The 19,295-nt window shown below is 39.9% G+C and overlaps 3 protein-coding genes across 6 annotated transcripts in view; 1 reads left to right on the forward strand and 2 right to left on the reverse strand.

Moving 5' to 3' along the window:
- Position 1: 1 nt before the first annotated feature.
- Positions 2-2,972, reverse strand: morn2 (MORN repeat containing 2). 2 transcript variants are annotated; one of them, XM_024287098.2, is made up of 6 exons: positions 2,775-2,972; positions 2,655-2,687; positions 2,380-2,427; positions 2,144-2,250; positions 1,940-2,076; positions 2-419 (listed from the first exon to the last, which is right to left on the reverse strand). In XM_024287098.2, the coding sequence occupies exons 1-6, from the start codon at positions 2,779-2,781 to the stop codon at positions 302-304; spliced, it is 450 nt and encodes a 149-aa protein (XP_024142866.1). In that variant the 5' UTR covers positions 2,782-2,972; the 3' UTR covers positions 2-301. The 2 variants fall into 2 exon arrangements, with proteins under 2 accessions (XP_024142866.1, XP_024142861.1); XM_024287093.2 differs by having other exon boundaries at positions 2,380-2,430; positions 2,775-2,970.
- Positions 2,973-3,035: 63 nt separating this feature from the next.
- Positions 3,036-17,694, forward strand: dhx57 (DEAH (Asp-Glu-Ala-Asp/His) box polypeptide 57). 3 transcript variants are annotated; one of them, XM_024287062.2, is made up of 26 exons: positions 3,047-3,232; positions 3,741-3,777; positions 3,848-4,022; positions 4,106-4,378; positions 4,445-4,645; positions 5,506-6,368; positions 6,449-6,624; positions 6,717-6,838; positions 8,114-8,309; positions 8,434-8,558; positions 8,642-8,775; positions 8,849-8,903; positions 8,975-9,189; positions 10,687-10,803; positions 10,879-10,975; positions 11,055-11,228; positions 11,704-11,904; positions 12,024-12,300; positions 12,366-12,461; positions 12,538-12,621; positions 13,639-13,776; positions 13,955-14,029; positions 16,246-16,380; positions 16,452-16,652; positions 17,006-17,183; positions 17,456-17,694. In XM_024287062.2, exons 3-25 carry the CDS (start codon positions 3,856-3,858, stop codon positions 17,147-17,149), a joined length of 4,266 nt encoding a protein of 1,421 aa, XP_024142830.1. In that variant the 5' UTR covers positions 3,047-3,232; positions 3,741-3,777; positions 3,848-3,855; the 3' UTR covers positions 17,150-17,183; positions 17,456-17,694. The 3 variants fall into 3 exon arrangements, with proteins under 3 accessions (XP_024142847.1, XP_024142830.1, XP_024142838.1); XM_024287079.2 differs by having other exon boundaries at positions 3,036-3,210; positions 17,006-17,694; XM_024287070.2 differs by lacking the exon at positions 3,741-3,777 and having other exon boundaries at positions 17,006-17,694.
- A 517-nt stretch (positions 17,695-18,211) lies between these two features.
- stmp1 (short transmembrane mitochondrial protein 1) overlaps positions 18,212-19,295 on the reverse strand; it is a 1,952-nt gene continuing 868 nt past the window's right edge. Inside the window, exon 3 of the mRNA XM_024291046.1 lies at positions 18,212-18,685. Within this exon, the coding sequence (XP_024146814.1) occupies positions 18,614-18,685 (72 nt within the window). The 3' untranslated portion in view covers positions 18,212-18,613. The remainder of the gene's footprint in view (positions 18,686-19,295) is intronic.

Consider the following 19,295-nt stretch of genomic DNA (forward strand, 5'->3'; position numbering starts at 1 on the left):
GGGCTGGAAAAGTAATCCCAGCGTGTTTATTTCATGTGTTAAATGAAGCTTACACAGGCCGACACTTGCTGCTCTGCAGCAAAGCAACCCGTTAGGAGGAAGAGACAGCTGAGAGAGAATGACTGCAAGCAGCAGACATGACTCACAGTTTTCACAGATATTTACCCACACTAATGCAAACATACCACTATGGGATGTTTTTGAAGATGAAGATAAACACGCCAGTCATGCATAAAATTAACCATGGCAATTATGCCAAAACAGCCCATAACGGAAATACAGTGTTTCAGAAATGCAGATTCTAAGCTTCCTCCTTTGGCGACACGGGCTGCAATTTAAGTCCAATAGCTTCTTTTCCGTGGAACTCTCCGGTCCAAACCTGTCCTTCTACATCAGTAAAGGTCCCGACTCCCTTTAACCTAAAAAAAGAAAAAATAAATAGAAAAATATGTAATACCGTTTTCTCATTCCACAACTTTTGCTCTTATAATGGTTTTAGCTAGTTTAGCAACTAGCTTAACTGTCTGTCCTGTTAATGTAACCGTCATGGCATCAAATTGTAATCCTTTGGATTTTTATTTATTTTTTTGTTACACCTCAGCTAACTTGACATTTAAATATTTTTTATGCAAACATTAATTGCTTTTTTTTTAAATTATTTGGCTCTTTTTGGACCAACTTTGAACTAATTTAGCTGATGTAGCAATTTTAGCTAATTTGGCATTAATGCTTTCAGAGTTAGCGATTAACAACTTTTTATTTTAGCACAAGTTTGCACGACTGTATATATTTTTTCCCCTAATCCTTTTAGTTTAATTTTTGTTTTTACCATTTACCTGTAAATTCAGGAAGAAACATATTTAATTATAAAGCATTTTTACGTAGTTTGAAATTTTTTGAATAACACATTTTGTTTGTTAATCTTTTTTAAACAAGTTAGCTAATTTTACTGGATATTAATTTTAAATATTATGTTGAATATTATAAAATATGGTCTTAAATTTTAAAAGCTTTAGCTATTACTTTAGTTTTTTTTTTACTTTTTAGCTTGGAAGTCTTTGCATTTAATGTAGCCTTTTATATCTTTTTCTATGGTTTACATAATTTTGCTTTTTGCTTTTTAGGCCTTGTTTATCATGCTATTTTAAAGCCTTTTAGAGTAAACCATCAATATATGGGATCATATATTACCTTTGGCACACTAAAGAACACATTATTTATGAAATATGAGTTATTATCGCTAGCTTCTTTGCTAACCAGGAGAGAACTCGATGTCTGAGGCTCCACCTTTTTCTCCCATTTCTGCCTCGGCAATGTATCTGTGTTTTTTTCCACAGAACCCAACATCTGAACTTTTGAAAAGATAGATGTGCATATTGTGCGTATAAAAAGAAAGTGTTTAGCCAAACACCTCTAGCACAGCGGAGGAAGTGGGTGTTTGTTGTAGCCTGGGGGCGGAGCTGGCAGTGCAGAATCTACTTGGAAGGGACTGTTCCTCCCTTTTTGACATCATAATGTGAGAACCCACTTGTTTTTGCAGGTTGGGAGGGGCTTAGAGAGCGGGGTTTTAGAGGAATACTGGATGCGTGAATGGAGCAAAACACCACTATGGGGTTGTTTTTTATGAAGAATTAACATTATAATACTCATAAAAGACAAAAAATTGATTCAGAATGATACAGATCCTTAGACAGTTGGTCAGTTTTAGCAAATAATTTGGTCTTTCTAAGCCTTTTTTTAACCTTTTTTTCTGCTAAGTTTACAATTCATATCACTTTTTAGGCCTTGTTTAGCATTCTTCAACTGTTAGCTTGTATTTGGTGAATTAATTTGATGTATTTATTGCATTTCAAACAGTGATTTAAATATTTCATGGAAGAATATGTACAGCGTTTGACTTCAGGATGGAATCAAGTATTTTTTGAAGAAAATAGATTACCTGTTCTCATGAAAATGACCCTTGTACATGGAGCCATCTGAGAAGGTGTATGTTCCTGCACCGTGGTACATGTTGCCTTTGATTTCTCCTTCATATTGAGCTCCAGAAGGATACTGCAGGGTTCCTCTGCCCTGCATCTGCAAAAGAACCACATTCATCGTGGCCAGCTGCCAGCGCAAGGTCATTCTGTTTGAAAATACACACCTTGTCCTCACGCCATTCTCCAATGTATGTGAGGCCGTTAGCTGAGGTGTGCTTCCCAACGCCGCTCTTCACCAGCTCACCTGAATCAGATCTGCTGCATTCCCCTTCTGTAAGAACATTTTGTCATTTTTTATTTTTTAATGTGAATTTTATTAGTTGCACTGTATGATTTTTTTTGTTTGTTTGTTTTGTTCTTCTTATAAGTAACTTTTTGTTATATTTTTGTCGTCACTCACCATATCTGTCCCCATTTGGGAAAACGTACACAACAGTCGTAGGTCCATCTCCTGTAAATAAACATTAAGAGTCCATTAATGGAGCATGCAATAGGCTGGCTTCACCCTACACTAGCTGGGATAGGCTCCAGCAACCTGGGAAGAGATATAGTGAGTTGAGAAGATGGATGGATAAATGTAGGAATGGATTTATGAATGAATGGATGGATAAATGTAAGAATGGATGATTGGATAAATGGAAAGATGGATCTATTTACAGAAGTGGCCGTGCTTACCTTCATTTTCCAGATTTTCTTCGTCCTTTTTGTCTGAAATCATCAACACAAACACACATCAGACTGACGCAGATATAATGGATGCTGCGAGCTAATCAGAGCGTCATGATCACACCCCACCAGACATCCGTGACAGCTTTCCCGTGGAGCCAGATGGAGACCGAAACCACGACAGACGTTGTTTACTGGACAACTTTTTGATTGTGAATGGACGCAGGAGGTCAAACAACCAAACACACAAATGAGAAAAGTGTTTAAAATTAGTACCCAGCTCTCAAAACACCCCACCAAAACAGATAAATTATTGCTCCGTGCGGACCATGCTGGGTTGCTATGGTAATGCCACGCGCGGTCGTCATGGTTACTTCCTACCGGAAACGTAACTTTAGAATCTTCGATTCATTTCAACCAGTTTCCCAAAATTCTTCCAGTTGTTATTTATGTATTTTACTTATTTCCCCTAAGGGTATATAAAAAAATACATTTATGCAAATTTTACCGGAAAAGAAACTTTGAACTCTTAAGTTTCGACCAATGAGAGAGATGCAGGCTGCCGGTGGGTAAAGCAGTTGTTTCAGGTGCGTTCCTATATTTTAGACAAGTTTATTCTCTATATGTTGGAGTCTGTTTTCGTCTTTTGTGTATAATAACATTCCAAGAGAAGTTTCGGACGATAAAAAGGTTGACTTTACTTGTGTGGGCGCTTTTTAAAGTTAGTTTAGTAAGTAGGCATCTTGCTAGGTGTTAGCATGTTGGCTAGCACGAGCTCTTCCTCTCAGTGGGAACTAGCTTTCCTTCTCCTCACCAGAATATTTGTTCTGAGCTAAAAATAACTGAATGGCCCGAGTACCAAGTGGCTGTCGCCCTGGCGGGTGGTGTTGGTGTGTAGTTTGGTTGCGTAATTATGTCGTCTCTGTGTGTGCGCGCGCTTGAAAAGCCTTCAGCCTGCAGTGCATTTATTGTAAAGGAACTGACCGCTCTGTGAAGGTTTACAAGCGCTGCTCTTTTCTGCGTTTTTCTGGTACATAAAAGGTGTTTTTAAGCTTCTGCTTTCATTTTTCTGATGAACTTTGCGTGTCTCTACAGATTGGTAGTGGTCTTGGAGGGAGGGGGCTGACTGAAGGTGGGTAAATCTCAGTGGGAGTGCTGAGAAATGTGTCTTCTGTGCGCCGACATTGCTTGTTTGCTTCCAGCCTGAAGGATGAGTGCGAGGAGAAGAGGTGGGAAGCCCAACAGAGGAGGAGGGAGATTTAACAAACCGAGAGGAAGAGGAGGCGGTGGCGGCGGAGGTGGAGGTCGGAAAGGAGGAGCAGGTTTTTTGGATGATGACGATTTCAGCCTAGATTTTGGACCTCCTCATCCCAGCAGGTTCAGTTACAACAAACTAAGTCATGCAGATAGTTTTTCTTTATAGTTAAACTCCTTTTTTAATATAATTTTATTATTAACAGACCAAGTAGGGGGCGAGGAAGAGGAGGCAAAGAGAAGGGACGTGGAAGGGGAGGTCACGATCGAGATGGTGGACGGGATTCAAAAAGCAGCTGGAAGCCTCTCCCCAGGTCCTTGGCAAGTCACAGAGTTTCTTCTAAACCCAAAGCGGATGGTTTCAAGTCGGATGCTAGCGGCACGCCGATGCAGAGAATCTTCATGACCAACGAGAACCAGGAGCACCTGAAGAAGTTGCTGCGGGAACTCGAAACGCAGGAATTTGACAATCCCTCTGAGTGAGTCCATGTTTCTGCAGGCCTTCTTTGGTTTTTTAAACAGACTAATGTGACTTTCTACTGTAGTGACAGTGCCTCAAATTACTCCGGAGGGGAGGAAGAAGAGGAATTTGACGAGCTGGATCACCGTGAGGAAGGCCAGTTTTGGGCCACAAATGATGAGCCTGTGGAGAAAGCAGAGAGTCCTGTTTATGATTTTGAGTCCGACAAAGACCAACCCCCTTCTGAACCCGTCATCTCCTTATTTGCTATTGGAAAACTTTGCAGGTGATTTTCTTATAATCTTATAATTTAATTATGCAGCAGTCCTGGACTTCAAGGACCACAATGTTTTGGCAGTTCTTCTTTCTTTGAGTAAAAATGTGATCCTCACCACATACTCTAGACTCCCTAAAATTTGCATGTACCTACTACAAAGTGAAGATGAATTTCTTAATGGCCACAGGGCCTACGGCTTTTTTGTGACAAAGTGAAATTCAACAATTTTTCACAGATAATTGGAAACGAAAACAAAGTTTTGTTGATCTATGACCTTGAGAATAAAAAAAAAACCTCACTAGCTTCTACAAATTGAAACTCCTTCTATGGATTTTAATCTATTGCCTCTTAACTTCTTCAGCAACTTTAGTTTAAAAAAAAAAAAAACTTGTGAAAAAATGTTGTTTGTTAAAGTCTTAACGGCATTAGTCGGGTGAGCTTGTAAATGTGGCGTTCCCCCGCTGCTTAAATTTTTTTTTTACCAGAATATTGTGACCATTTATTACATGAATCATTGGCTCAAGCTGAACAAAACAATATACCATAAAATATGTAAGGAATTATCAAAAACCTCCGTTGCCAAGGAAATCCAAAACTTTACTTTTGCCAATTCTTTTAAAAATTACATTGACCTGTTCCTTACCCCTGGTGAGCAAAAACCAATATGGTTGCTATGGAGATGAAACCAAAAGAAAAGCCGCTATTTTGGAAGATTAATGTGTAATAACCAGTCGGCTAGTGAGGTTGGGATGGATACGCTGCTTTAATTTAAATGTTGATTCTACGTGAATTCAAATCAGTTTCTGACACGTTTGAGATGTGGAGTTCCTAGAAAACACATAACTTGTCGACTTGTTTTCTCCTTGCAGGTATGGCTTTGATAGGGAACGCAGCAAACAGGCGCTAGAGTCTGGGAGCGGAGAATTTGGTGCGACCTTAGAACAGCTCCTTCTCCAGGTTTTTAGTGAACGCTTTGGACAGAAGGCGGTGTTCCCCGACGGTCTTCAGGGGCTGCCGATGGACGAGTGTTTGAGCCAGAGGCAGGAGGAAGTGCTGGTCTTGTCCGCCATCTACGGCGAGCGATTTAATGAGCGCATTGCCAACGCCGTCTGGTCCATCAGCCTGGATCTTCCTTTCTTGTCAGACCGTGCCGCTAAGAATGAAGGAAAGTCCGAAAAAACTGTCGGAAAGCGAGAGGTGTGCAGGTTCTTCCTGAAAAACCAAGGATGCCACTTTGGGGACAGGTGCAGGTTCAGACACGAACTACCAAAAAAAGAGAAGTCGTGGTCCGATTCTTCAGACTTTAATGGTCCTAGTCACCCTGGCTTCAGCAGCTATTCCCCTCCTGAGTATGACCTAGAAATCCGCTTTCCCAAAGAAAACCGGTACCCCCATCAGGCTCCGATCGTGGCCTTCAGCACCAACGATGAGTCCATTGGGGCCGCAGCCAGACTCAGCATCACTGAGACATTGTACGAGGTGGCGCTAGCTGCAGCGAAGAAGGGCGAACCCGTCGTTTATTCACTCGTAAGCTCATGCGAGGACGAACCTTGTATGAAAAAACTGTTGGCCGTGACTCATCACAAGTACAGTACACCGCCCCCTGTGATCGTCCCCCCGCCACCTTCTCACCAGACCATAAAAAGTAGGAGCACAAGGAGCGGCGCCTCAGAGGAAAGCAGGAGCGGTAACGCCAGCAGCCGGAGGGCTGCCAACATCCAGAGACCTGCAGGTCGTGAGTCCCCCCGAGCATTTATGTTGGATCATTCTGAGATGTCCGCTCGGAAATGTGACGCCTCCTTTTGTTTCTAGAGAGGGAGATCGAGGAGGTGGAGGACCAGGACGAGGACATGGAAGAAAAGGCCGTTCCGGTCGAGACCGAGAGCTACGTCAACCTGAGGAAGAAGATGGCGAGCAGGCACAACCACAAGATTGACAACCTGCTGGAAGGAAACGGCAAGCTGCAGCGAGACTTCCGCCAAAGACAGGTGGAGGCAGCTAGAATAACCCCACGATTAGTCTCACTTTTATCTCAGTCCATCAACAGAAGCATGAGATTTCAATAAATGTGTCGATACAGTCTTCCAAGCGCTTCAGGTCCATGCTGGAGCAGAGAAAGAACCTACCAGCCTGGCAGGAAAGGGACAACATCCTAGAAGTGTTGAACAGGAGCCAGGTGCTGGTGGTCAGTGGGATGACTGGGTAGGTGATACAGAGCAGGACTTCTCTAAAGTTGAACTAATTTAAGTCTTGATTTGGAGAAAAAAATCAAGAGGAAGATACTTTTAATATAAATTAACAAAAGAACTAAACACCTGATGCTCTCGCACTTAGTTAAATTGGACGTAGAACTTTTTCATGACTTTTACATTTTCCAAAATGAATGTGTTGAGAATATCCAAGAGAACTTTTGAAATTGTTATGGGATGGCCACACGACCCACAGCTTGGCGCCATTTTGTGGTAAAGTGGGAGATTTTCAATACTTTCGATTTGGTGGTTTTTCACTAAATTTCAGACGTATGCCGCCAGCTTAATTCTACAACAAACCTTGGAGTTTCGTCGACCTTTGACCTCAGAATGAGGCCGCCATCTTGAATTTTCAACAAAAAACACTGTCTGTGCAAGCTGCAATCGAAAATGTGTCCTAGAGATTGTCTTCGAGTGTTTCCTAACTTCTCGAGCATCATTGGGAAGCAATGATTAAATACATTTTGCAATTAGAAGTTGTAGATTTTCAGCGGCGTGCGTGTGGCGAGCTCCTGAAAGTGACATTCTGCTATTACTTGCACATTTTTTAACGGAATAATGTGACAACTTAATATATTGATAGCAGGATAAAGCTGAACAAAAATAATATGACATAGGTTTTGAATATATTAGCAATATGGCCACGGTTAGCAAATACCCTCCGTTGCTAAGGAAATCCAAAAGTTTACTTTTGGCAATTGTTCTGAAACTTACACCAATCTGTTTGGTATCTCCAGGCTAACAAAATATAATATGGTTGCTATGGAGAAAAAAATAACAGAAAAGAAAAGCTGCCATTTTTTAAAAAAAAAAAAAGGATTTTTTTTACATCAATTTGTCACATTCAGCTCAGACCAGCCTTATAGAAAGAGAAGTGGGGGGGTCAGGGGTGGCGCATTGATGTGGGCAGCGAGGGTAATGCTTAGAAGTGGTCAGCAAGGTCGAAGGCGGGTAGCGTCTGCGGGCCATACAACACGGCTTGTGGCATTAATTATTTAGAAAATTGAATTTTATTTTGATGTTAAGAACAGAACTGTGTCTAAGTAAAAAAAAACAATGAAATCCCTGAGTGGGATTATATGGCCCGCAGGCACTAATGAATTTATTAAATAAAATCTTACTGTAAATAGGCTTGATATATGTATTTGTAATTTTCCTTGGATTATATTGCTAAAAAAATGCTCAAAATAAACCAATCAATCATTCAATTCACATTGTTCTTTTCCAGGTGTGGGAAGACCACCCAGATCCCTCAGTTCATCCTGGACGCCTCTCTAAACGGTCCGGCTGAACAGGTGGCAAACGTGCTCTGCACTCAGCCGCGCCGCATTTCCGCCATCACTGTGGCTCAGAGAGTCGCACAGGAGCGCGCAGAGAGCCTTGGCAACTCGGTGGGCTACCAGATCCGACTGGAGAGCGTCAAGGTACCAAAGCATACCAGCTCGCCGGTGTTTACTGTTGCCCTTTGAATTTGTAATTTACCAACCTCAATCAGGAGGACACAACCTGAGATGAAAGCTGAGATAAAAACCTTCTTCTCCCCGGCAGTCGTCGGCCACCAGGCTGCTGTACTGCACCACCGGCGTTCTGCTGAGAAGACTGGAGGGTGATGCCGACCTCAAGGGGGTCACGCATGTCATCGTGGATGAGGTGCACGAGCGAACAGAGGAGAGGTGAGCGTGTGCTTTGCACGAAAGTCTATCGTTGTTTGTTCCGGTTTGCTCAAACACTTTTGTTTCTTGCATTTCTCTCTCAGTGATTTCTTGCTGTTGGTGCTGAAGGACTTGATCATAAAACGCCCGGATCTGAAGATTGTTCTCATGAGTGCCACTCTCAACGCCAACCTTTTCTCAGAGTATTTCTATAACTGTCCCACCGTGCACATTCCAGGTCTGACGTCGTCAAATCAAAATATCCACTTCAATTGGAACCTCTTCCTCACAAATGTAATTTCTTCCTGCAGGACGCACATTCCCCGTTGATCAGTTCTTCCTCGAAGACGCCATTGCTAAAACTGGGTAAGCAGGTACTTTTTTTTTGGGCCACGTCTCACTTGAAACGAGTCCTAACGATATCCACGTGTTCACAGCTACGTCATTGAAGATGGCAGCCCTTTCATGCGCTCAGGAAAACAAAATACCTCTTCTGCGAGTGGGAAAGGCGTTAAAGGAGAGCGGAGGGACGTGGTGGATGATTTGGGCGAAGATGTTTGGAATTTCATGTCTTTTTCCAAAAAAGACTTTGTGAAGGACTCAATTCCAGACCAGCAGCTCAGCCTGCAGGAGCTCACAGTCCGATACAAAGGTGAATAATGATGTCTCAATTCTACTCCTCCTTAGCTTGCTAGGTTGATATGATTGATCGGGTTAGAGCAGTGGTACACATTTGAAAGCATACAGAATAATAGTTCAGTAGTAAACTCATACCCATCAGAAGGGCTGAAGCTTCACAATTATCTTAGTAATCCAAGCCCATTCTGCACCAAATAATGTAAAATATATACATTTCCTCAGAATCTGCTCAAAAACAAATATCAACAAACATTTGACAATTTTCATAAATCCAGCCAGCTAAATTTAACATTTTAAAGGCTAGCTAAAGTATCTAGTGTAAAGGCTTCTGAAGCTAGATAAAGTGGGTTCCTAATTTATCAAAAGTAACCATCTTAAAGTCTAGCTAATCAAGCTTAATTAACTAGTTTATAGAGCAGCATAAATAACTAGCCTAAAGGTTAGGTTAGCAAGCTAAAGTAACTAGTTTAAAGGCTAGCCTAAGTAACTATCTTAAAGGCTAGCTACAGTAATATATCTTAAGTAACTAGTTTAAAGGCTAGCTAATCTAGATGAAGTAACTAGTTTATAGAGTAGCATAAGTAACCATCTTAAAGACTACCAAAGGTAGAGGCTTACTATGCTAGCTAAAGTAACTAGGCTAAAGGCTAGCTAATCTAGGTCTAGTTTATAGACTAGCATATGTAAATATCTTAAAGTCTAACCAATCTAGCTAAAGTAATTAGTTTATAGACTAGCGTAAGTACCCATCTTAAAGGCTAGCTAATCTAGCTAAAGTAACTAGTTCATAGACTAGCACAAGTAACAAGCTTAAAGGCAAGCTAAGGTAGAGGCTTGCTAAGCTAGCTAAAGTGACTATCCTTAAGACTAGCTAATCTGGCTAAAGTAAGCTAAATTAAATAACTTGAAGGCTATATCCAAATTCCTTCACGACTCAGTATAAAGTGCGTTTGCCATTTTGTAGTGCTCTCCGAATCTACAATTCTAAAATTGAGTGCACTAGAAATTTCCCAGAAGTCTATTGGAAAAACCAGTGCGCATCGATGGTCACTACATTTGGAAATATAGACCACAATACATTGCGTTTAAACAATTTTTGAGGGGAAAAAAAGTGTTTAAATGTAATTTTGAATAAACCATCAACCTTTTCATCATCAGAACACATTAGTCATAAATTGACTCCGAAAACATTAAAACGTTTAACAATAAAACCTACAAATGTTTAAGTTTAAACGCATGAACATGCTTAACTGCAATACAAGACTGCAGAAATTCAATGATAGAAAAGCATCAGTTGCATACAAATGTCATTTTTAATCAACTATAATTGTAAAAAGTGTCAAATGTGTCTTTTCTTCCTTGGTTTAGCTCCTCCCCTGACCTTTCACACACACACACCCCCCACCCCCCCATTCAAAAAAAATAAAAAATAAGTCATGCATTGGGCTGACATGTTAAGTTAATTTCAACACTGTTGATGCTTGATGATAATCTATTTAATCTATTTTAGATACCAAAAAGTCTGTTCTTAAGACTTTAGCTGCTATGGATCTGGATAAGATCAACATGGATCTGGTGGAGAGCCTGCTGGAGTGGATAGTTGACGGAAAACACAACTACCCGCCAGGTAAGACTCCTCTGACTTTCAAAATAATTGCAGATAAAGCTGCGCTTGCTTTACTTTTGAGCTGTGTGTTTACAGGTGCAGTGCTGGTGTTTCTGCCAGGCCTCGCTGAGATCAAGATGCTCTACGAGCAGCTGCAGTCCAACAGAATGTTCAACAACAGGGGCGCCTCCAGGTCTGTTTCTTTTTTCTACCGATCATTTAATGAGACAAACTGTTTGTCAGAGGCTGACTCTTTGTCCAATCCGCTCCAGATGTGTGGTCTATCCTCTCCACTCAACCTTGTCCAACGACGAGCAGCAGGCGGTTTTCAACCGGCCTCCGGAGGGCGTCACGAAAATCATCATCTCCACAAACATCGCAGAGACCTCAGTGACCATCGACGATGTGGTGTACGTCATCGACTCCGGCAAGATGAAGGAGAAGAGGTACAAGACAAGCGAACACCAAAGTCCAGTTAATCCTTTCTTTTTTTTGGGATTAGAGGTCTGAATTACTTGAATTTTCTGGAACAGAATCTCAGAGTATTTTGATCCTCAATACAGTCCTTTTTTTAGTTTACACACTTCTGGCTCAGATGCACCTCAAACAACAACATAAACTGAGATCCTACTGCATTTGCTGCATTGAGATGATCCTATATGACATAGGGTGTCTTTTATTTTGAAAGGTAGTCATGGAAACCACTTTAATACGTTATAAACTATTTCAAATTTTAAAATAAGGTCATTTTCTTTTTTATTTTTTTTGTTCTATTCATACCAAAAATAGTTTATTATGTTATAATAATTATTATAATAGTAACAATAACAAACATATGAATCAGTGTTGTATTTTTCTAAAGGGTGAAGTGTGGCCTCTCTTTAAGTGTTGAAGGTCACAGACCTCTGTGTCACTTTTAAGGTACGACGCGACCAAAAGTATGGAGAGCTTGGAGGACACGTGGGTGTCCCGGGCCAACGCGCTGCAAAGGAAGGGTCGAGCAGGTCGCGTGGCCTCAGGCGTCTGCTTCCACCTCTTCACCAGCCACTGCTTCCGACACCTGCTGGCAGAGCAGCAGCTGCCCGAGATACAGAGAGTTCCTCTGGAGCAACTCTGCCTGCGGTACGTCCATCTGTCTGATCTCCTGCCAAGTACATCTTTTACTTTTTTCCATCAGTACCAGCCACAGTGAATGCTGGCTTTTATTTTGAAATTGGATCTATTTTCCTGCCGTCCTGCAGAGTTAAGGTCCTGGACGTGTTTGCCGACCAGCTCTTGGAGTCCGTCTTCTCTCGGCTCATCGAGCCCCCGGCCGCGGAGAGCCTGGACGCGGCCAAGCACCGCCTCCAGGACCTGGGCGCCCTGACCCCTGAGGAGATGCTGACCCCGCTGGGCTACCACCTGGCCTGCCTGCCCGTCGACGTGCGCATCGGGAAACTCATGCTGTTCGGCGCCATTTTCCGCTGCCTGGACCCGGCGCTCACCATCGCCGCCAGTCTGGCCTTCAAGTCGCCATTCGTAAGAAGACCGAAGGCTGATTTCTGTGATCGTTTTCTGTCAACAAACAAACAATCTTCTTCCAGGTGTCGCCGTGGGATAAGCGGGAGGAAGCTAATGAGAAGAAGCTAGCCTTCGCGGTGGCTAATAGTGACCATCTGGCGTTGTTGCAGGCTTATAAGGTACGTATGCTAACTTTAGCTACAGCAGAAACCTCTTGGATCCACATTTGCATGTGATGCATCTTCTGTTTCGTAGGGATGGTGCAGCTCAGCTAAGAACAGCAACAAGGCTGGCTTCCTGTACTGCAGGGAGAACTTCCTGTCGTGGCGCGGTTTACAGGTCAGACGACTTTTTTTGCTGGTTGAATCCTCTCGAAATGAGCTACTAAACGTTGGGCTGCCACGATTAGTCGACTAATAAAATAGTCGACAACTAATTTTTTAGTCGATTAGTTGTTACTTTATATTACATGGATTCAGAGTGTAGGAAAGTTGAAAGTTATAGTAGCATTCTGCTAGCTTTTTGGACTATTTTGACCTTTAATACGTTTTTTTATGCTATTTTAGAGTTTGGCTAATATTTCAGGCTTTCAGCTGCATGCCAGCTGTTTGGCTAATTTAGACCTTTTTTAAAAAAAAAAAATTAGGCTGTTTTGGAATTTAGCTAATATTTCAGCTACATGCTAGCTGTTCTGGCTAATTTAGGACTTCAGTTTTTTTTGGGTTAATTTGGAGTATAGCTAATATTTTAGCTGCATGCTAGCTATTTTGGCTAATTTAGGCTTTTTTGTTTGTTTGTTTTTTAGGATATTTTGGAGTTTAGCTAATATTTCAGCTACATGCTAGCTGTTTTACCCAACTTAGACTTTTTAAAAAAATTTTAGGCTAATTTGACATTTAACTTGCTTTTTCTCAGTTTTTTAGACTATATTGGAGTTTTGCTAATATTTCTGTCATGTTTGCTGTTTCATCTGATTTAGATTTTTTTTTTATTGTTTTGTTTTTTTAAGCTAATTTGGCATTTCACTAATATTTTAGCTAGCTATCAGTTTCAGCGTTTTCAGCTATCAGCTTCAGGTTTTTTAGCTATGAATTTCAGCATCTTCAGCTATCAGCACTAGCATCTTCAATAGCGAAATTCTGCTTACAGCGTTCACACTAACATTATCACAACAATACTAGTGTGAATATATTTAGGTTTTGATTGGTTTAAAGCTAATAATGGTTTAGATGGGTTTTTTACATCCACTTTACACATGACCCGATTAGTCGACTAATTAGAAAAAAAAATCGATGATTAGTCGACTATTTAAATAATCATTTGAGGCAGTCCTACTAAACGGTGTGACTTTTTCAGGAGATCGCCAGCCTGAAGAGACAGTTTGCAGAGCTGCTGTCTGACATCGGCTTCATCAAAGAAGGCCTGAGAGCGAGGGTCATCGAGCGCATGTCCTCACAGGGCGCCGACGGGGTTCTGGAGGCCACCGGCTCTGAGGTGACGCACACAAACGCCCTTTTGTTCCAGATCAGTGACGGGGTCTTTGGCAGAAGCTGTGTGTGTGATACCACCGCACCTCCTACGCAACACATCTCACCAGATTGTTACTGGACGCCACTCTCTGTTTACACACAGCCCTCTTCAGCCTCAGAGTTTCGCCGTTTGTGTTTCACAGGCAAACCTCAACTCTGAAAACACCCGGCTCATGTCCGCCATGCTGTGTGCCGCCCTCTACCCCAACGTGGTCCAGGTAGGTGATCCGTCATCCCATCAGGATGTTCTTTAAAGACCCACTCTGGTGAAAATGGTGTTTTATGTCATTTTTCTGATGTTGGAGGATAATTCATAGATTATAATTAAATTAATTAATTCATACTCATTAAAATTATGATTATTAATAGACGATTGTTTCTTTATTCATTTTCAGAAAAAAAATGCAGTTTGAAACAGATCATATTGGTGACGTGGAGAGTACACTGGACAGGCTTTAACCTGTTTGGGTCAGCACTGACCCGTTTTGGTTGCATTAGAAGAATCTCTAAGTAACTTACACCTTTGTCAGGAACCTTGATTTCAACAGAATTGTTCTTTTTACATTTTTTATTTTGTACTCTAAAAATGCTCTGATTGAAATTATTTAATTTCTGATGTTAGGGTCAGTTTGACCCGGTTATATACAATAACTTCATAAGGCATTAATTAAAACCAAACACAGAATTTTCTCTGATTTTAATCCTTTTAGAAGATGTAACTTCTATTGGTTTGATTTGGTTTATTCCATTGTGTTTAGATTAAAGTTCTAGTGCTGAAAAAAGGCGAATATTATGTGTTTTTGTATGCTCTTGAAGAAAATATGTGTTGGTCAAAACTGACCGATAACATGATAGAAGTTACTAAACTTAATCATGTTGGAAATAAAAAATTGATCACGCATATTTTAGATATGGGCTCCTCAGTGAAATTTGACTTACACAATAACCTTTGTTGTATTTATGATCCGCGACCCCGAAAGGGACAAAGCGGTTAGGAAAATGAATGGATGGATGTATTTATGATTCTCTTGCGGTTATTTTTTTTTAAATGTTTTTATTGAAATCTGGAGTCATACTCATTTTTTTGAAGGCTCACAGACCCACAGAAAAAATAATAATAAGAAGAACATTTTTGTTGATAAGGAAGCCTAACAAGAGAACCAAGAAATGACAAAAGAAATTTTGATATTTTTTTTGTTTTTGGTGTGTTTTAAAGCATATTTAAGACATGGGTCAAAACAGACCCGTTAATTCTGTGGATGGCTACAAAAGAGCAAGGTTAAGCTACATTCTGAGGCATTCAGTTGCGGCATACCATCAACTAAAAAGAACAAAAAAACAAAAAAAAACACATCTCTTGGACGGGTCAAAATGACCCGACTAGATCCATGTACGTATTTGTTTTCCTCTTCTGAGCTGCATCTGACTCTAAACCAGCGGTCTGCAGCTCTAGATCCTCATGCTGCTCTCTTACCCCTCCACAGTTGCTCTCTGGCTAAAGAAAAATGAAATAGTACATTTGAAAAGTAAGGGTTGCTAGCATTGATTTAACTTATTTTAGTGAAGTTTACAGCTGAGGTGAACCTAGAAGATGAACTGTTTTGGTTTTTATATCCCAGCTGACATCATTAAGCCTCGTTTGCTCTAGACTTCCTCCAGACTGCATAGATTACAAATACTCGGCAAAACTTTGGTAAAAAGAGTAACTAAAATATATAGATTTGTGTATTCTTCATATCATTAACCAATAATGTTTCATGTTAATGCTTCAGTTAACAGTAGTTAGAAGGAAAAAGGATGACGGCTCACCAAAGTAAAACTAAAGTCAAATACATTTGCTTCACTGGCATGTTCCTGTTTGGGGCAGGAAGTCTTATTTTGAAAGAAAGTTGTATGAGCTTCTGTCAAAAGAAAAAATTACACTTTTAGAAAATTCCATTTTATCTTAATATTTATGTATTTATTCAAATCCAAAAATAAACATACTTCATATTTATTATTAAAAAAATGAAAATGTAATGATGGAAAGTAGTATCAAATTTTCTAAAAGGGTAAAAAAAAAAAAGTTTTGCGGCTCCCATTAGGTTTTGATACCAAACAGGCCCAAACGGCTCTTTTACTGGCAAAGGTTGCAGACCCCTGACCTAAACCGAGCAGCTGGATAGCTCCAAAATCGCTCGCCATTTTTGTTACACCACTAATGTTAGGTTAGGAGGGGCTGTAAGCTAGCATAAAAAGACGGATGACGGGAAGAGGCAAATTACTAATGAACTACTGCCACTCTGCAGAAACTTTGTCCTAGAAAATTGCAGTTTTTTTTTTTTTTAATTTAGGCTAAAAACAGAATAGTCACCACTGGGAACAATTTAAAAATAGCTTAAAAAAATGATTAAGAGTGGGTCTTTGATGAATGGAAATCTTGTTTGTGATCCAGGTCCGAGCTCCTCAGGGGAACTTCAAGATGACGAGCACGGGAGCCATGAAAATGCAGCCCAAAGCCAACGAGCTGCGCTTCGCCACCAAGAACGACGGATACGTTCACATCCACCCCTCATCCGTCAACTATACGGTGAGAATAGCAGAACCTCGACATCCACACATTAAAAAAAAAAAAAAAAGCTAATGCGTTCTCCCCTTTAGGTGCGTCACTACGACAGCCCCTACCTGGTTTACCACGAGAAGGTGAAGACGAGCCGCGTCTTCATCAGAGACTGCAGCATGGCGTCCGTGTACCCGCTGGTGCTGCTCGGGGGAGGCCAGATAGACGTGGAGCTGCGGCACGGACAGTTCGTCATCTCCCTGGATGACGGATGGATCCAATTTGCTGCTGCATCCCATCAGGTCAAAAAAATTACATCTCTTGTTGACGGGTCAAAATGACCCAATGAGATGTTTGTGTTAAGAGATTCTCTTTTATATTCCATTTATCTGTACTTCTGTCATCAATTCGAAAGTCATTTTCCTTATGAACTTAAATAAGGCTTTTATTTTGTAAAGCGTGATATGATGAGTAATTATTTTGTAGACACTTATAAAACATATAAACCATAAAACCTGCACTTTTAAATAAAGTTTACTTGCTTTTATGTTAAAAACAAAAAACAAATTTTTAATGGGTCATTTTGACCTGCTGATGGAAAAACTAAAAAAAATCCCCAAATGTATCAAACAGATTTTCTATTTGTTTGTATCAGGTGGCTGAGCTGATGAAGGGGCTGCGCTGGGAGCTGGACCGACTCCTGGAGGACAAAATCAAGAACCCCAGCATGGACCTGTGCAGCTGCCCGCGCGGCTCTCGCATCATCCACATGATCGTCCACCTCATAAGCACCCAGTAGCTGCACTAGCCCCTCCCCCGTCTGCCCCCTACAGGTCTGCATGCACGGAGCTCTGCTGCGCTAATCATGATTCAGATTTTAAATATTTTTCCAAGCTAATTACGTGAAACTTCCTTAACCATGTGCATGATTTAGCTCCTTACGACGCTTTATTTTGAAAGTTTGCCTTTGAAGTTCTATGCAGATGATCGTTGTCTGGGCTTTTTTTTAGTTCATGTTAGGTTGTGTCGCTCTCACAACCGTGAAGTTTGTATTCTTGGGTCCATATTGGATCTCTTAAACCTCAACGCCTGGTTCTTCCTTTAGTGTGATGCATGATGGAGATCCAGGAGCTGCTGCATGGAATTCACTCGTCTGGTTTACATTTGCTGAATGTACTTTAATGTTAAAGTGATGATGTCATAACCGCGCCTTCACTATGTGAACGCAAGGGCTTCGGATATCAGGACAGGAGACGCCAAAGACCTTTGGAAGATGTCAACAACAAAAAAATTAAGTTTATGTGCAAAAAAAAAAAGACAAATTAAAGTGTTAACTGGAGGTTACTGGTTGTAAGTTCTTTGAATAATTTAAAAACGTTTAAATGAACATGCTGGTATCCAGCTCGTTCATTTTGAAAGAAAATGCTCATTTATTTCTGTTTTTAAATATTCATTCTGAAAATTAATTTGATAATTTTGCAGTTTTATCCCCCAAAATTTTCCATTTAAGAATAGGTAATGATCCTTCAGAAACCTGAAAGAATGCATGTAATTCATGAGGATCTTTTGGCATCAATTTTAATTTTTGAATCCTTTAAAACAAATTAGCACCAAATTTAAGCTAAATACATTTGTGTCAGCTGTTTTAAAAGTAACATTTTATTCCAGAATTTCACCAAAATGTTTGTATTTTCTCATAAAAATGAGGGGAAAGTTTCTTGAATGAAATGATTTGGTTGTAAAGCTCAACTAGACAGTATTTCAGCTTCTATAGGATGAACTGCTCACAGGCGACTCTTTACCACCCCCTGGTGGACAGATTTAAGATGACACTTTGTTGCAGTTGAAGACTCTTGACATCTTACATTATCAACATTTTTATTCCAAAGTGTGTAGTTATGGGCTATGACAAAAATGTTTGGCAGTTGACAAATTTAGAGTTTGAAAAGTTACTTTTTCTACAACTTTTTGGCAAATATAAAGCACTTCAGAATTTACTGCAGATGTTTTTAGTGACAAAAAAAGCCAACATTTATTTTTACCATCATCCTAAAGGGACCACACTCATTTTCTAAACTTTCAGTCTATTATAGGCAATAGTTGCAGAAAAAACTTTTAAAAAAAAAAATGGGAATGAACAAATACTGTTGAAGGCCCTGTTTTACACACTTATCCTGTCGAATGCATAAACATCACTGCACCAGAAACCTGCAAATATAAATATTTTCTCTTTAAAAATGTTCTAACATGGTCCAAACGTTGCTCATTCTGGTGGTTTCTTGTTGGCCTCCACATCCTTCTTGAAAGCTTCAATTTTCTTTGCTATGTTGGGAACCTGCGAATGACAGGAAATGAGATGAAAACAAACATACTTGGTTTTATTTTAACTTAAGGAAACTGAACTAAGATATTGAAATCTTATCTGAGACCAACTGAGCGTGATTTGAGTAAAAAAAAATATATTTTTAGAATAAAAAAACATGTTTTATCATTCAGAGATTTGATTTTTTTTAATAGTCTCCTTAAGGTAAAATAGTCATTATTTGGAAGCCATATAAATTCTAAAATATCAAATAAGCTGTACATTTATTTCTAAATTTGAAAAAAAAGCTTTTTGTCAAAAAATGTAATGTAAATGCCAGTTACACTACAAAAATATCACTATAGGTTATACATTAATACATAAATAGGGAATAAAAATAAAATAGTGTCAGTGGAAATAATCTAAATTTACAAAATATTACAGATTTTATTTTTGTGACATTTTAAAGCTTTTTCTTTTTTTTAAATTAACCAATATCATCTGAACTTTACTATAAATGAAGAAAAAACTTGTTAAAAGTTTTTCCAAGCAACAAAATTGAGGAGGAAACAACACATTTATTTAAATGTTTTTAAAGCCAGAAATCGTTTCGGTTTTTTGCGAAAAAAAAAATCTTATAAAC

Source organism: Oryzias melastigma, linkage group LG23, assembly GCF_002922805.2.
Source record: "Oryzias melastigma strain HK-1 linkage group LG23, ASM292280v2, whole genome shotgun sequence".
NCBI classification, from domain to species: Eukaryota; Metazoa; Chordata; class Actinopteri; order Beloniformes; family Adrianichthyidae; genus Oryzias; species Oryzias melastigma.

What these genes read in the sequence shown, in the direction of transcription:
- morn2 (XM_024287093.2), bottom strand. An exon ending in GAGAATGGCGTGAGGACAAG is followed by an intron (nt 2,077 to 2,143) that starts GTGTGTATTTTC and finishes GTTCTTTTGCAG; the next exon opens with ATGCAGGGCAGAGGAACCCT. An exon ending in GGTCATTTTCATGAGAACAG is followed by an intron (nt 420 to 1,939) that starts GTAATCTATTTT and finishes TTCTTTTTTTAG; the next exon opens with GTTAAAGGGAGTCGGGACCT.
- dhx57 (XM_024287079.2), top strand. Translation starts at nt 3,856, where the DNA reads ATGAGTGCGAGGAGAAGAGGTGGGAAGCCCAACAGAGGAGGAGGGAGA. An exon ending in AACAACAGGGGCGCCTCCAG is followed by an intron (nt 10,976 to 11,054) that starts GTCTGTTTCTTT and finishes AATCCGCTCCAG; the next exon opens with ATGTGTGGTCTATCCTCTCC. An exon ending in TTGCTGCTGCATCCCATCAG is followed by an intron (nt 16,653 to 17,005) that starts GTCAAAAAAATT and finishes TGTTTGTATCAG; the next exon opens with GTGGCTGAGCTGATGAAGGG.